At 51.9% G+C, this 15,312-nt stretch overlaps 2 protein-coding genes across 6 annotated transcripts in view; both read left to right on the forward strand.

Annotated features, from left to right (window-relative positions):
* Window positions 1–3,420, forward strand: part of Stard10 (StAR related lipid transfer domain containing 10) — a 29,284-nt gene extending 25,864 nt beyond the window's left edge. For both annotated transcript variants that reach the window (XM_042689635.1, XM_042689644.1), the window contains exons 4-7: window positions 260–363; window positions 939–1,056; window positions 2,689–2,741; window positions 2,997–3,420. In XM_042689635.1, the coding sequence (XP_042545569.1) occupies window positions 260–363; window positions 939–1,056; window positions 2,689–2,741; window positions 2,997–3,242 (521 nt within the window). In that variant the 3' untranslated portion in view covers window positions 3,243–3,420. The remainder of the gene's footprint in view (window positions 1–259; window positions 364–938; window positions 1,057–2,688; window positions 2,742–2,996) is intronic.
* Window positions 3,421–5,038: 1,618 nt separating this feature from the next.
* Arap1 (ArfGAP with RhoGAP domain, ankyrin repeat and PH domain 1) overlaps window positions 5,039–15,312 on the forward strand; it is a 59,061-nt gene continuing 48,787 nt past the window's right edge. For all 4 annotated transcript variants that reach the window (XM_042688582.1, XM_042688563.1, XM_042688608.1 and 1 more), the window contains exon 1: window positions 5,039–5,149. The gene's annotated coding sequence lies outside the window, so the exon portion shown is untranslated. The remainder of the gene's footprint in view (window positions 5,150–15,312) is intronic.

The raw sequence follows: 15,312 nt of genomic DNA on the forward strand, positions 1-15,312 counted from the left end.
TCTCATACACTAGCATTCACATATACAAACAGACCAGATCTGAGGAGGTATTAAAGACAGGGCTTCTCTCTGCTCTAGTTCCAGCTGTGGGACTGTGGTGGTGGATGCATCTGTTTGGATTAGGAGTAGCTGGCAGTTAATTAGGCATCTCCAAATCTTTGGCCTCTGCCATGTGCAATGCTCCCCTTCTCCCCCCAGCCTGCCCACCCTGCAGGCAGGTGGGCCTGTGGTCTGGCTGAACTGTCCTTGCCCTCCACAGGGAGGTGTCCCAAGCCTCTGAAGAACCGTGATGTCATCACCCTCCGCTCCTGGCTCCCCATGGGCGCTGATTACATCATTATGAACTACTCAGTCAAACATCCTGTGAGTAGACCTGACTTCTTTGCTGGGTGGGCAGAGGAAGGAGCCAGGCAGGGCTGGGCTATGGCTGCCACAGTGACTTCTGATTGACTTTGGGGCAAGCACAGTCCCTTTGGCCTTCAGTTTCCTTCTACAGTAAGGATAATGGGTTCTGTCTCCCTGCTGGGGCTCTCAAGCAGATCAGGAGAGGCAGTGTGGGCTTCTCAGGCGAGGGGGTGGGAATGACCTGACTGGTTTACTGAGTTCTGGGATGATATTAGCCAGGAAACTAGTAGGAGACATCAGGATCCTGTGGCTCTGCCTGAGGAGGGGGCCATGTTGGGAGGACATGGCTGGTCTGGATATGGGTTATGTGTCTCTAAATGCTCTTGAGCCTTGACCCTAGACTGGCACTTTTTCGAGAAAGCAAGATAGGGCAAAGATGACTTGGTCCACTTCCTTTTTCCTTGCCCCACCTCAGGCCTGGCCAGAGGATGTGAACTGTGTATGTATGCATGTTTGTGCGTGCATGTATCTATCACAAAGACATTTTGACTCTGCCTGCACCTGAGACATTTCCCTGTGCCTTCCATCCCCAGAAATATCCACCTCGGAAAGACTTGGTCCGAGCTGTGTCCATCCAGACGGGTTACCTCATCCAGAGCACGGGGCCCAAGAGCTGCGTCATCACCTACCTGGCCCAGGTGGACCCCAAAGGTGAGGGCTTCACCCTAGCAGCCTGTCATGGGATCCTTCCCTGTACCCTAGGGGATGGGTTTGATTTTTAGGGATCCGGAAGGTCATCTGTTAGGAGTGGTTTTGTATTGGGAATGTCCCCATCCAAAGCCAATGGTTTGAAAAGAATTGGCAGAGATGGCAGCTTGCTCCTCTGCACAGGCTTAGAGCTTTCCTCATGAGCTCTAACATCATCTACTCAGATCTGCTCCTGCTCACTGGCTGCTTCTCCTTGATCAGTCTTTTCTGCTCTCCTCTCTTCCCATCCTGGAAACCTCAGGCCTGTTTTCTCCCTCTTGGGGGGGCTCATCTACTCCCATGACTGCTCTGCAGCTGACCACAAGTCTCTATCTGCTGAGGCCCAGATTCCTGTGGCTATCACATCCTAGATATATGTCTACCACAGGATGTCTCTGAGGTACCTGTGACATACTATCTCCAAAGCTGAACTCCTACCTCCTGCTCTGGACCTGCCCTTTCTCCTGAGTCTCAGCCTTCCAGTCACCCCCCACCAAGCACCTGTGGTTCAGCACTTTTCCTCAGCTTCCAATGGAGTCCCTGATTTGCCCTCCAATATCACTCCTGGCCCTATCATTTCCATTTGCAGCTACCTAATCTGTCTGAAGCTACTGGAGAATTTTTTTCTAAAATGCTTATTTCCTTATGTCTCTTACTTGCTTAAAATGTTTCTATGACACTTCATTGTCCTTGGAGTCTACTCTGAGCCTCTGCCTAAGTCTTTCAACCCCTCAATATCTATATACTTTCTCATTCTCATTCCCTCAGCTAGCTATCTACACCTCTGCTCTCTCCTCAGCCCTCCAAGACTGTGTCAGGTCTCCTCTCTGTCCCTGATCCCCAAGGGAATGAGTCCTGCTTCTTGCACTTTAGACTTATTCCCTTCCAACAGAACACCTGGCACAGGCTGGACCCCAGACAATGAGTTCATCTTTGAATTCCCAAAGCTAGTCCAGGATGGGGTGTTACAGCAAATATGGACTGAGTGAACTGATTGAGTGAATGGCTAGAGGCTTGTTAAGTCTTGAATATCTTTGCTGCTCACACCCAGAGACCAGTGGGCACAGTGCCCCAAGGCCAGAGCTCCCTGGCCTTCATTGAGTGAGTGCATTGGGTTTAAGAGCCAGGTAGAGAGACAGGTAGTGAGCTGAACTGTGAATTTCAGGTCAGGCAGGCTGGGGTACTTAGCCTAGGGGCCTATGTAGCTGGGGAGGGGGTTTAGAAGGAAAGTCAAAAGAAGGGCTGAGCCAGTCATGATGGAGGAGTTAGGTATGAGAGTGGACAGAGACAGCAGGGTAAAGTTCGTTGGATCAGAATTACAACTTACAAGTAGCCTGGGATCACCTGGGACCCTGTGATTTTCTTCCATGAAGCTCTGCAACTCAGCAGAGGGACAGTGGGGACAGAGTTGAGCCTGAGGACCTCATTTAGGAAGGAGTAAGGAAGACACTCCTTGTCTTGAGAACCATCTTACCTCTTCCTTGGAGAAGATGGCTTCATTGAAGCCCAGGCAGAGGGCGGGGAGGGGAGGGATAGGGCTGGATAACTGAGGCCACCTCTTCCTTTTCTCACCTCCTACCCTTCCCTGCCCCACAGGCTCCTTACCCAAGTGGGTGGTGAATAAATCTTCTCAGTTCCTGGCCCCCAAGGTGAGTTGCCTTGGGACTTTGAGCTGTCCTGGTTGGGAAGAGGTTGGGGCTGGCTCTGGAGCCAGGGAGGGGGCCAAGGGTGGAGACCAGTCATAGGCAGAATTAGAGAATGAGGTTAGGCCCCAATCATGGTGGAAGTGGAGCTGAAGCGTGGGATGTGTGGTTGGGATGGGGGAGTGGCAGAGAGCCCTTGGAGGGACCTGGGGAAGTGTGGGTTGTCCCAGCTGTCCCTGACACTGCGTGCTGGGTCTGCAGGCCATGAAGAAGATGTACAAGGCGTGTGTCAAGTACCCAGAGTGGAAGCAGAAGCACCAGCCGCACTTTAAGCCCTGGCTGCACCCGGAGCAGAGCCCGTTGCCCAGCCTGGCCTTGTCAGAGCTGTCGGTGCAGCATGCAGACTCGCTAGAGAATATCGACGAGAGCTCCGTGGCAGAGAGTCGGGAGGAGCGAGTGGGTGGCGCTGGTGGCGAGGGCAGTGACGATGACACCTCGCTCACCTGAGCACTGCCCCACTGCGCCTGCTGCACCGAAGGAGACTGGACTGGGGCTGAACCTGGGGCACAGAGCCTTCTGCACTTCCTCCCCTCCCCCACCCCACTTCCTGGGGGCTCTGGGCTCAGGCCCAGGTGGCACTGCGGCCTGGCTGGACACAGTCCCAATAAACGATCCCACAGCCTCAGCCAGCTCATCCCGGTGCCTGCTTCCCACCTGCTCTGCACTGTGCTGCCCTGGTTTGAGGTTCTGCAGTTATTGCCTTAATGTTATTCGTCTCCTGGCCTCTTATCCTTAAAGTGCCTCCTCATTTCACCCTGTGTAGCTGGGAGAAGGGGTTGTCCTCTTCCTGACCTTTGTCCCTTCCTCCCTGTCCAGTAGCTTATTCTTATCACCCACTTGTTATTGTTGCGTGCTCACTTTGTGCTTTAAGCCAGGACCTTTGGCTGCCTTACTCTGCCTTCTTGGAGGGTGAAGGTTCTACTGTAGGATCTCTGGCTCAAGGCCCCTTGCTTCCCAGCTGCAGACTAGGCATCTGACCCTCTCCCCCATCCTGGGGAGGGATGTGGGGTACAGTTTCCTCATGAATGCAGTGCAGTGCAGGCGGCAGGCTCTTAAGATTTACATCCTTCCTAGGTTATATAGAATGCCTCAGGACTGCGTTAACATAAACAGCAGAGCCCTGGATGGATGCCAACTCAAGTCCTCTCATCGTATGCTCTACCTGGCTGCTGAGATTTAGAGGGAGGCCTGGGCCTCGTCTGGTCTTTGTGGCCCCTTCTACTTCCCCAAATCTGTGAGATCCAGAATTTGGTCTTGGACTCCTTGGGGCCAAGAATTTCTCCCCAAGTCTGACCTTAGCCCAACCAGCAAAAGACACAGTCTACTCAAGTCTTTCCCAAAGAATAGGTGAGTGGCCAGTGAAGTGAGTGGACAGGAGATTCTCTGTGATGGATTTCTAGTGTTACTTTGCCCAGTGTTCTGCTCTGTCACTGTGGGCAAACCTGGAAAGTTCTTAGAGCCTCATTTTCTCATCTATTAACTGGGGTGATAATTTTTACTTTTAAGCAAGTGTGAGAATTGTGAGCAAAGGAATAAATTGCCCAGCACTAAGCCTGGCATGTATTAGATGCTCCGATTAATGACACGTTCCCTCTTCTCAGGGGAAACCCTTAATCCAACTCGGTGAGAGTTATTTTTAAGAAATACCCACTGTGCATATGGAAAAGTAGGATCTCAGAGAAGGGCTGTTCCTAGAAGTGGCTTGGATATAGGACCCAGAGGGCCCACTGAGCCTGGGGCCCTCATCTCTGCATGTGCTGGGAAGAGAGGTAAAAGTCTAATGTTCTCTGGAAGGACACGTCCCCAGCACATAGAGGAGGTGGACTCAGGGGGAGAAATGGGGTACCCTCTAAGAATGTGGTTCAGCAGGTCTCCTGGGGGAGGGGCCACCAGCCAGGTTGTCCCAGGTCGGCTACGCCCCATTCGCCTTGGGATGTGTGCAGTTCACTCCTCCAGGGGGCAAACTCCCTAGAACAGGGGTGGCCAGAAAGGGAGACTCTTAGAGAGTTGGAGACTCAGCAGGAGGGTCGTGTGTGACCTAGGTCTCTGGAGATGGAGGAACGGGGCGGGGGTGGGGGGGGGAGAGGGAGCAGGCTGAGACTCACGGACCAATCCGGTGGGCAGACAAGTCAGGAAAGAGGAATCTGCGAGTGTGACAAGGCCGGGGGCGGGGCCGGGGCCGACTCCGGCCCCGCCCCCGCCCTCCCCGGGACATCACGTGGGGCGGGCGGGCGGAAGCGTCCCGCGGGGTGGGCGCGCCGGGTCGGTCCGCTGCCGCGGGGTGGCACAGGCGGTGTGAGTCAGTAGCGGCGCCCGGGCCCCGGGTCCCCGCGTGGAATCTTCGCTCGAAACAGGTCAGTGCGCCTGCCGGGGGCCACCACGTCCGCAGCCGTCCCCCCCGTGGCCAGGTGTGTCCTAAAGTGTCCCCATTCCGCAGAAAGGAAAGGCGAGGCTGCGCGGCCCCACCGCGCCTGGCGCCCATTCCCCGGGGTCACGCTCTGCTTGCTGGGGTGGGTGGAGGTCGCCCCGAGGATGAGCCGCCGGGGCGGACCGGAGGGAGGAGGGTGAACTGGCGGACGCTAGCTTCCGAAGAGGGGCTGAGCCCCGCTGCCCTGCGGCGGGAGGGCGCTCGGGCTCCGGAGCCAGTCCACCTAGAGCGCCTTGCCTTTCTCACCTGTGACCTGAACCTCCCCAGCCCCTTGGCCCCTGAAACCCTAAGGGATCTGCAGAGCCCTTGACCCTATGCCCTGGACCTAGGGCTCCAGTGACCTTGGATAAGCTACTTCCGGTCTCTACACCTCAATTCCACATCAGTAAATGGGGGCATGGCCTCCCAAGAGCCTATGTGGCCCAATTGCTGCGGAAACATGGGGTGTGTTCACTGAATGGGGTCAAGCTGGAGTGGGTGGTTGGGTCTGAAGTGTGCGTGTGCGGGCTTAGAGTATAGGATGTGTGTGTGTGTGTGTGTGTGTGTGTGTGTGTGTGTGTGTGTTACTGATTTCCCAAGGTGGGTTTTGCTTACTGGGAAGCTGATCTCAAGTCTTCAAGGTGGGCCTCTGCCTTAGACCTTTCTCCAAATCTGGTGTTCCAGGGAGTTTTCCCTTATCCAAAGACTAAGGTGTGTGTGGGGAGTGGACTAGGTACTTAGGGAGAGATTTGACTACACAGTAGGGTCCCAGACTGAGACACTTGTGATGTCTGCCCATGGACAGCCAAGAGCTCCCAGCTCTGGAGACCTCCCAACAGGATCATTACAGGGTAGAAGGAACCCAGCAGTGTCAGAGACAAGTAAGGCAAGTATGGACCCGTGGGGGCCCAGGGAGGAAGAGATGCCTTGGTGGTTAAGTGGCAGTTTACTATAAGGGCAGGGGCCTCCAGATGATGGTGTACTTTGTATAAGCACCATGGAAGGATGGCAAAGAGATGAGTGTGGCTTTAAGGACTGGCTGGGGAATGGTGTGCAGAGAACTCATCCTTGTGTCCCGTGCTGGCTGGGGATTGTCTAGACCCTGCTCTGGGGCCTGTGCCTCCCCATTGGCCACTTGCTTACTGAAATGGGAGGGAGGTGTCCCAGGCAGACTACTGGTGACTGGAGGAGGAGGTGGCCTTGTTGCCTAGGCTGCATCCGGGCATTCAGGCCTCCAAATTCTGTCCCAGCCTCACTCCCAGCCTCATCCCCACAACCTGGGCTCCAACTATTGCTTGTCTACACATCAAGACAGCCTTTGGTGTAAGTTGAATGTACCTCTACCCTCAAGTTAGTTCCCCATCCAAATCCTCAAGTACATTGGCACTTTTAGGGTTCAGAGATGGGTTATCTCTTGCCTCTCCTTCCAACCTGCACAGCTTTGGAAGGGTCTCCTTGGAAGTCTGCAGGAGGTCCTGCAGAGGGCCATAGGATCACCTGGGATCTGGGGCCTGAAGTCCTAGGACAGCCACCAAGCACTCTGCATGTTCTCATACTTTAAAGAGCTTCCATTTTCCATCTGTAGGGTGGGCTGATAAGACCTAGTGCACTGAAGAAAGACTAAGCTGGGGGCAGGAATCCAACTAAGTCTTTCCCCCAGCAAGTGTTGGGGGAAAAGAAGGCAGAACCAAGGGAAAGGACGGTTGAGGGGACAATTGGTGGCTCAGAGTATTGGGACTAGTGATGGACTGGGCCTGAACATCAGTTGGAGGGAGGGGAGTCCCCACTGTTCTCTGGGGGCCTCTCTTCTTACCCCAGTCTCTCTTGGCTGAGCTCAAAGCCAGCCGCCAGTGCCCAAACAAGTGGCCTCTGTTCCCAGGGGAGGGGGAGGGGAGGCGGCCCTGGGCTCCAGGCCCGTCTGTCCAGCACTGACCCTGGCCCCCGCCCTTCGCTCTCAATCTTAACCCTTAGGGGCCTGGATGGGGTCCTGAATTGCTTGAGAGCACACGGCCTTTACTCACCCACTGTCTCCTTCACCCTACTTTAGACTCCTTAAGGGTTCTGAAGGGGATGTGGTAGGAAACCCTCCCTGAGGAATAATGTCCATTCCTTGGGCAGCTCCTGAGGCCAGACTTGGCTCCCTTCACAGGCATTTAGGGAGGGGATCTATGCTAAAGGTCGGAGTCAGAAGCTAACATCCCCTCCAATGTTCACTCCCCACAGAGTTCAGGGTCTGCAGCTGACTCAACAACAAGGCCCTTAGCTCTGATTCAGAGAGGATATGGCATCTTGTCAACCTTCCCTCTGCTCTGAGCTGGCACTCTAGACCTGTACATTCTAACTAGGGCTTTGAGGAAGACAGTCCCAGCTCAGGAAGGCAGAGTTGATGTGGGGCCAGTGTGTATGGCTTGGCTTTGCATGGCCTCTTGGAGTGTTTCTCTCTCTCGTCCTGTAGGTCATAGTTCATAATTAAGACATGATTACTGAGATAGAGTGATTGAGAGGGGATAAAGGGTTAAGTGACCAGTTCAATAACAGTATTATTTAGTTTAGTTTGATGAATGATTATTTAATTGTAGTAATAGTAACAGCAGTAGCTGTTGTTACTTAGAAGCTTATGTGTGAGGCAGTGTGCTAGATACATTTTGCACTGATGACCCCCCTTCCCCCAAAAGCTGCCCTATTGTCATTTGAGAAACATCTATTCCCAGCCCTGTCCCTCAGGGGTCCCTTTCTCCCCACAAGGCCCAGAAAGGGCCTTTGAGAACAAAGAGACAATAGTTGGGTGGTATGAGTACCGTTCCTATTTGCAGATGAGGAAACCGAGGCCAAGGGGTTAAGTGATTTGCTGGGGCTCAGTTGTTCTTTAGATTTGTGCAAGTACCCTGAGTACTGGGAGGCATTGCAGACAAGAGATCCAAACTTAGTCTGGCTCTGGGAACTTGCCATTGGGTGACAGGCAGAGACTGGAGGGCTGCTGGTTGGTGACATCGCTTGTGATTAGCTGTGGAGTCAGGATGCCTACAAGGTGACTCTGCTTGCAGATTGGACAAACTGCTCTGGATTCCAGCTAAAAAGAGCCCAGGTCTAGGGGTGAGCACTTCCCAGAAGCTCATTTTCTTATGCTGTCTCTCCTGGCTTTGGGGGATGCAATGATTCTCCTAGATCCCATGCTGTATAGAAAGGTAAGGAACTTTCTGTGGCCTTTGAGCTGAAGAGTTAGGAAGCTGAGATGGGAACCCAGGCCTGGTCACAGCCCCCAAAAGCTTCCTTTAGATACTATCCATACTGCCATGTCCCAGATTTTTTATTTATTTTTAATTTATTGTTATTGGGGCTGGGGAGGTGGCTCAGTGGTAGAGTGCTTGCCTTGCATGCATGAGGCCCTGGGTTCCATTCCTCAGCACCACATAAGCAGAAAAAGCTGGAAGTGGCACTGTGGCTCAAATGGTAGAGCACTAGCCTTGAGCTGAAGAGCTGAGGGCAGCACCCAGGCCCAGAGTTCAGGCCCACAACCGGCAAAAAAAACAAAAAGAAGAAAAAATATTGTTATTATACCAGTGTCCCAGGCTTTTAATCCCCAAACAAACCAGGAGCCAGCTTAGGATGCCAGGGTCTGCCACAGAGCAGGGGTAAGAGTGACTAATTGGAGGATTTTCAGAGCCGAGAGGCTAAGGTGTAGAGTGTACCACCTGTGGCCAAGTGTGTGAAGCTCTGGGCCAGAGTGTCCCAAGGAAGTTCAGTGATCAGATTTGTCCTGGGGGGGATGTGCCAGAATCTTCCTCACCATCATCTTCATTTCTGTGAGGACAAAGGTATAGGTGGTGGACTTGACCTTTCATGGGCCACTCCTGTGTTACAATCCAAGACTGGATAGGGAACAGCAAATGGAATCTTGGCTGTCCAGGAGCCTTGGGATAGCCTAGTCAAATCCACCTCATTTGTTAGGCTGGTAGTGGGTAGATAAGTCCCCCACGATAGGAAACAGTTCAGGGCTGAACTGCTACTCCAGGTTAGCCCCCTAGGTGCCTGCATCTCCTCTGCCCAGTGTTCTTACTGTCCTGGAGGAGCCTTCTCCACCCCTGGCTCATGAGCCCCAGATATGGACAGCACAAGACCAACTAAACTGGGCAAGTGAGGGGAGAAGGAGGTGGTGAGGGAGGGAGGTTTTCCACCTACCCTACATTGACTGCCAGGTTGTTGAAATTCTGAGTCTGAGATTTGAGACATGAGAGAGTCAAGGTGTTTTCCCCGAGGCTCTGTTGTGCCTGACATTCTTGGCTTCTGAATTTCTGAAAATCCAGGTTCCAAAAGCTTAGAGTTGGGGTGGATCACCCCCAGTTGCCAATGAACCTGAGTATCCATGCTGGTTCTATAGCAAATAGCTGGAACTATACCTAGGCTTAGAGTTGGGTGAATTTCTAGGAAGGTCTGAGGCCCCACTGGCCTGGTGGCTCTGTGCTCTCTGCACCTACTATATTGGCACATGTTCTACACTTTACTTTCAGAGTCTGTAGAGCAAGCTCTGGGGCCCAAGTGGTAGTCCTGAAAGCTCTGGGGCTTTTGGTGGGAAGAAAGAGGTTAGGCCCCATCTAGGAGCAATGGGAGCATCCCTGTGGAGACCAGTGTGCAAGTGAGGGGAGTCCCAGAGAGACTGGTGGCTAAGTGGGTCAGAGAACAAGATTAGGGTCACACTTTGGGCAACAGGCCAGCAGAAACAGGCTCAGCAGACCCAGATCAAGTCTCTCAGAGCCAGATCCAGGCTGGGAGACTCTACAGAGTGGGATGGTAGGGAGAGACATGTATCAAGGAGACTGAGGGGAGACACTCTGCTGCCTTGGGGTCCAGGAGCTGAGCCTCCTCTTCCCAAAGATCCCCTGGCTACTCCCCAGTTCCTAGCCTAGCCCCTTCCTGTGCCATATGCCTCTGTGTTGGATGTGCTCCACATTGGGACAGCCCACTGATTGCCCACTGGTTTGAGGAGGTGGGACCTACCTCTTTTTTTTTTTTTTTTGGCTGGTCCTAGAGCTTGAACTCTGGGCCTGGGTACTGTCTCTGAGCTTCTTTTGCTCAAAGCTAGCATTTTACCACTTGAGCCACAGCTCCACTGACAGCTTTTTCTGAGTAGTTTATTGGAGATAAGAGTCTCATGGACATTCTTGCCTGGGCTGGCTTTGAATTGTGATGCTTGGATCTCAGCCTCCTGAATAGCTAGGGTTATAGGCGTGAGCCACCAGCACCCAGCAAAAGATAGAACTTTTATTTATCTTTTGGTTGGTCATGGGGTTTGAACTCAGCCTGGGTGCTGTCTCTAAGCTTTTTTTTTTTGGATCTGTTGTGGGGCTTGAACTCTGCACCAGGGCACTGTCCCTCAGCTCTTCAGCTCAAGGCTAGTGCTCTACCACTTGACCCACAGTGCCACTTCCTGCTTTTTCTGTTTCTGTGGTACTGAGGAATTGAATCCAAGGCCTTTTGCACACGAGGTAGGCACTCTATCACTGAGCCACCTTCCCAGCCCCTGAGCTCTTTTTCAAGGCTAGTGTTCTACCACTTTGAGCCATAGTGCCACTTCCTGGGGCCTGCCTCTTGAAAGGCGTGCTGGGTAACGCTTATCCCTACCTGACTCTTAACCCCTTGGTCTCTGCTGGGGACCCTCAGCAATCTGTTATGCAGTTTTGCAACAAAAACCTTGCCTGGTTCACATGTTAGGGAATGAGAAGGGACCAAAGGCAGGAGCCAGTGGATGGGGCCCTGAGTCCCACTGGGCAATAGGGAGTTATGGGAAGATCACTACTTGCCTTAGTGGTGGTGTTTGATCTTAGACACTCCTGGGAGTCTGGTGTGGTGCTCACCTGCTTTGGGATCAGTGGTTGGCAGCATGTGAGAGCCAGAGAGCCAGAGATTCCCCACAGTGTTTATCAGGCCATTCCAGCAGGAAGTGGCTGGGGAGTCTCTGAGGTTGGAAGAAGGAGCAGGCCCAGCTACAGAGGACTCCAACGAGCCTCAGAACAGACTGTTGGGCTTCTGCCCCTCTGGTCTGAACTTTGACACATGCTTTGTCTTGTCCAACAACCTCTGTCCCTTTCTTGGGCTCCTAAGAAAGTAAGCTGGTGTTAGACCCAGACCAAATGCCTCCCAGTACAGCTTGCTTCTCTGCCCACCCCTTCCATGAATGCATGTGTATGTGTGTGTGTGCATGTGTGTGCTCATGCATACACATACGTAGTCCCTCCCACTACCCATTGTTGCTTGGGAGGCTTCCTGGGAAAGGTTTTGAGGTAGAGGAGGGCAACCTCAGCAGAGTGAGCAAGCAAAGGCTGCACATGCCAACAGATGTCACGAATTGAGCACCTGCTGTAAACCAGGCCTCAGTTTCCATTCCTACATTTCATATACTTACTGGGCATTTTCTGAACACTGTTCTGGCTGCTGGAAATACAGCTATAACTGCAAGGGCTATACCTCCCAGTTGAGGTGATCGACATTAACAACTAGATATATAAAATAGTGACACATGGGATGAGGAATGAGACCGGAAAAGGAGAGACTGACTTGATAGGCAGGGAAGGAAGGCCTTGCATTTGAGAAAGTTCTTGAAAATATGGAAGGAACCATGCAGTTGTGTGGCCAAGAGTGTACCAGGCAGAGGCAGTTGAGTGTTGGCCCTGAAGCAGGAGCCATTGTTCTGAGTCTTCACATTGAAGAAACATTAAAGTAAGTTGATGAGACGCGTAGGGATTGGTCACCCAGGCTGAGCAGACCCCATGCCCTCTTTGGTTTTTACTCTGAGGGATCCAGGGTCACTGGGTAGTGAGAGCTGGTTTTAGTGGATCTATTCCCTCCCTTCCTCCCTCCTTCTCTTCTCTTCTCTTTTCTCTTCTCTTCTCTTCTCTTCTTTCTTGTTGGCCATGGAGCTTGAACTCAGGGCTTGGGTGCTGTCTCTGAGCTTTTGTGCCCAAAGCTAGCACTCTACCACTTTGAGCTACAGAGCTACTTCCAGTTTTCTAGTGGTTACTTGAAGATAAGAGTCTCACAGACTTTTCTGCCTTGGCTGAACCACCTCTCTCAGATCTCAGCCTCCTGAGTAGCTAGGATTATAAGCATGAGTGAAGCACCTGGCTTGATATCTGTTTTTAAGTTGTTGTTTATGCTTCACAAGCCTGCAAAGTAAAGCTCTAAGAATCCTTTTATATCGATGAGGAGACTTAGGCTCAGAGCAATGATAAGAATCCTTCTTTCTGCTGCCCGTGTGCTTTTTCCCTGCTGTCCTTTCCTGCCTAGGCTCATTCTGCATCTTCTGAAGAGGTGGAGTGGAGAGAAGGGCTCAGGAAGTTCAGACTCTCCTGTGTGACTTTGAGCAAGTTTCTTCACCTCTCTGAGGTTCTTTGCTTGTTCTAGACTGTTCTGAGGATTATGCGGCAGTCATGTAGTGGTAAAGGTTCTGTTGGCACAGCCAACAGTGCTCTCAGCTGGATGGGTGATGGAGTGGGGAGCAGGAGTGGGGTAAGGATGCTCTTTGTGGCCCTGAACAAGGTCTGCAAGGAGGTAGAACTAGGAACCTTCCCTCTGCCTGCTGTCTGTGTACAGCAGGAAAAGCCAAGGTCATCTATCAACTTGGAGGCCAAAGCCTATGGGCTTTGTCCCTGTCTCCCCTCTCCCTCCTGGCCCAGCCCCTGCGCCAGCCACCTATGCTCTTTCCCTACCAACATAGTAGCTTCCCATTTCAGCATGGGCTGCTTGGCTTCTGGCTTCTGTATTCCAAGGGCCAGCTAAGGAGAAAGCTGGTCTGAGCCCTTGTCACCTGAGCCACTGATTCTAAAGTACAGAGAAGCCCACTGAGATCCTCTTGTGTGACCGGGTTTTCCATTTTTCTCAGCTCTCCCCTTCCCCATTAAGGTCAGTGCTGTCCCTTGGCTGCTCAGGTGCATGATCAGGGTCCTAGCCATGATGGTGCTAGTCACTGTGGTCCGTCCCCTCTTGCTTCCTGTGCTGTGTCCCTACCCCTGTGCACACCAACCCTTTTGTGGTCAGCCAGCTTCCCGTTTCAGGCTCATTTAGGCATTCACAACCCCTAGGCTCCAGGGGACAGTGGTCACACAAGAATCTTCATAGAGTCATCTGTGGCACCTCAGGCCTCTCCCAATATATGTGGTAGCAGAGGTGATAGGAAGTCCCTGGTCCCAGGAAGGGTGTTTCTGTGACTGAGGTCAGCCAGGAGGCCAGTCCCCAGCCATGCTGGTGGCAGGTGCCTGGGACTCCACAGGTGTGGGATGTGTGGGTTACCACAAGGTGGGAGGGGCTGAGTGGAGGCTCTAAGAGTGTTGGGACTTGGGAGTAGGGAAGGTGGCTCTGGGCTAGGTCTATGGGTAAGAGTAGGTAAGCTGTCTGAAGGTTTGCCCATTGGGCCCCATGGTGCTCTTGCCTATAGATGGGGGAAAGGCAGTAGTAGGCACAGGGCCAGGAGTCCAGTACTATGAGAGGTCAAGTGTTGGGGTGCCTGCCTAGCATGTGTGAAAAACCTGGGGCAAAAGATGGTGGCAGGGCAGGTAGGTACAAATTGCCCCCATTTGGGGGACAGATATATAGTGGGGCCAGAGATGGATAATGTGTGACAGAACTTTTCACAAAGCTTTTTCACCGTGTACAGGAATGTGATTCTAGCACATTCGAGGTTGAAGCAGGAGGATTTCAAGGTTGAGACCAACCTGGGCTACATAGTGATACTGTCTCAAAAAGAAACAAAAGCAAACCTTTTTACTCTCAGTTTCATTTATTTGCAAGTGCTGGGCTTCACAGAATCCCCCCTCCTCCCTGCCTGACCCTTTTTTTACTGTGGGGCTTGGGCCTGAGGAGACTGGGGTGAGGATCAGAGCTGGGGTGGGGTCAGATGCATGTGGAGTGGATGCAAACCACAAACCCTTTGAGTCTCATGTCTACTACTGGATCTCTGCATTTTCCATCTGGAAGGCTGCTGGCCTCCTGGTGCCTGGAAGGGAGACCTTATTTGATTAACTGAATTTGAGACTCTCAGGAGGGGCTGGTGGGGCAGGAGGAACCTGTAGGTCTGACTCCAGTCCAGTTGGCCCAGGACAGGAGCGGTTTCATTTCTTCTTCTCCTTTCCTTTCCTTCCCTTCCCTTCCGTGTGATGGTCCTGTGGCTTGAACTCAGGTCTGGATGCTGTCCCTGGGCTATTTTGCTCAAGGCTAGTACTCTACCACTTGAGCCATAGCTCCATTTCTACCTTTTTTGGTGGTTAATTAGAAGTAAGAGTCTCACAGACTTTCCTGCCTAGGCTGCCTTCAAACCATGATCCTCAGATCTCAGCCTCTTAAGTAGCTAGGATTACAGGCGTGAGTCACCGGTACCTGGCTGGCAATTTCATTTATAGTTCCTTTAGTCATATATGCACATATTTAAAATCATGGTTACCTTATTATTGATGGTATTAGAGAACACATTGCTGTAACCTCAGTTCTAATGACATCAATTTATTATTTTCCTAACAATAACCATTATTTAAAAATAATAATGGCCATTATTATTTTTATTTGCGCACTGGGGTGAGGGTAGGGTCAATCCCAGGGTTTCAAGCATGCTAGATAGTGCTCTACCATTGAATGATACCTCCAACCTTTTCCTTCTAATTCTGTAAATGATACATAGTTCCATCTTCAATTATGGAAATTATACACAGTTGCATCTTTTAATCATGTAAATGACATAGTTTCAGAAACTTCAAACAATATAGACATGAAATCTGTAGAAAGTGCAAGTTTCAGCTGAGCATCAGTGGCTCATACTTATAATCCTTGATAGGAGGTTGAGATCTGAAGATCACAGTTCAAAGCCAGCCCAAGAAGGAAAGCCTGTGAGACTTTTTCCCAGTCCTGGGCCTTGAACTCTGGGCATGAGCACTGTCTCTGAGCTCCTTTTTGCTCAAGGCTAGCACTCTACCGTTTGAGCTATAGCCCCATTTTCAGCTTTTTCTGTGGTTAATAGGAGATAAGAGTCTTATCAGTTTTCCTGCCTGGGCTGGCTTTGAACCTCGATGCTCAGATCTCAGCCTCCTGAGTAGTTAGGATTACAGTGCCAGCCATCAGCATACAGCT

Source organism: Dipodomys spectabilis, unplaced genomic scaffold (assembly GCF_019054845.1).
Source record: "Dipodomys spectabilis isolate Male_0828 unplaced genomic scaffold, ASM1905484v1 ptg000003l, whole genome shotgun sequence".
NCBI lineage: Eukaryota > Metazoa > Chordata > Mammalia > Rodentia > Heteromyidae > Dipodomys > Dipodomys spectabilis.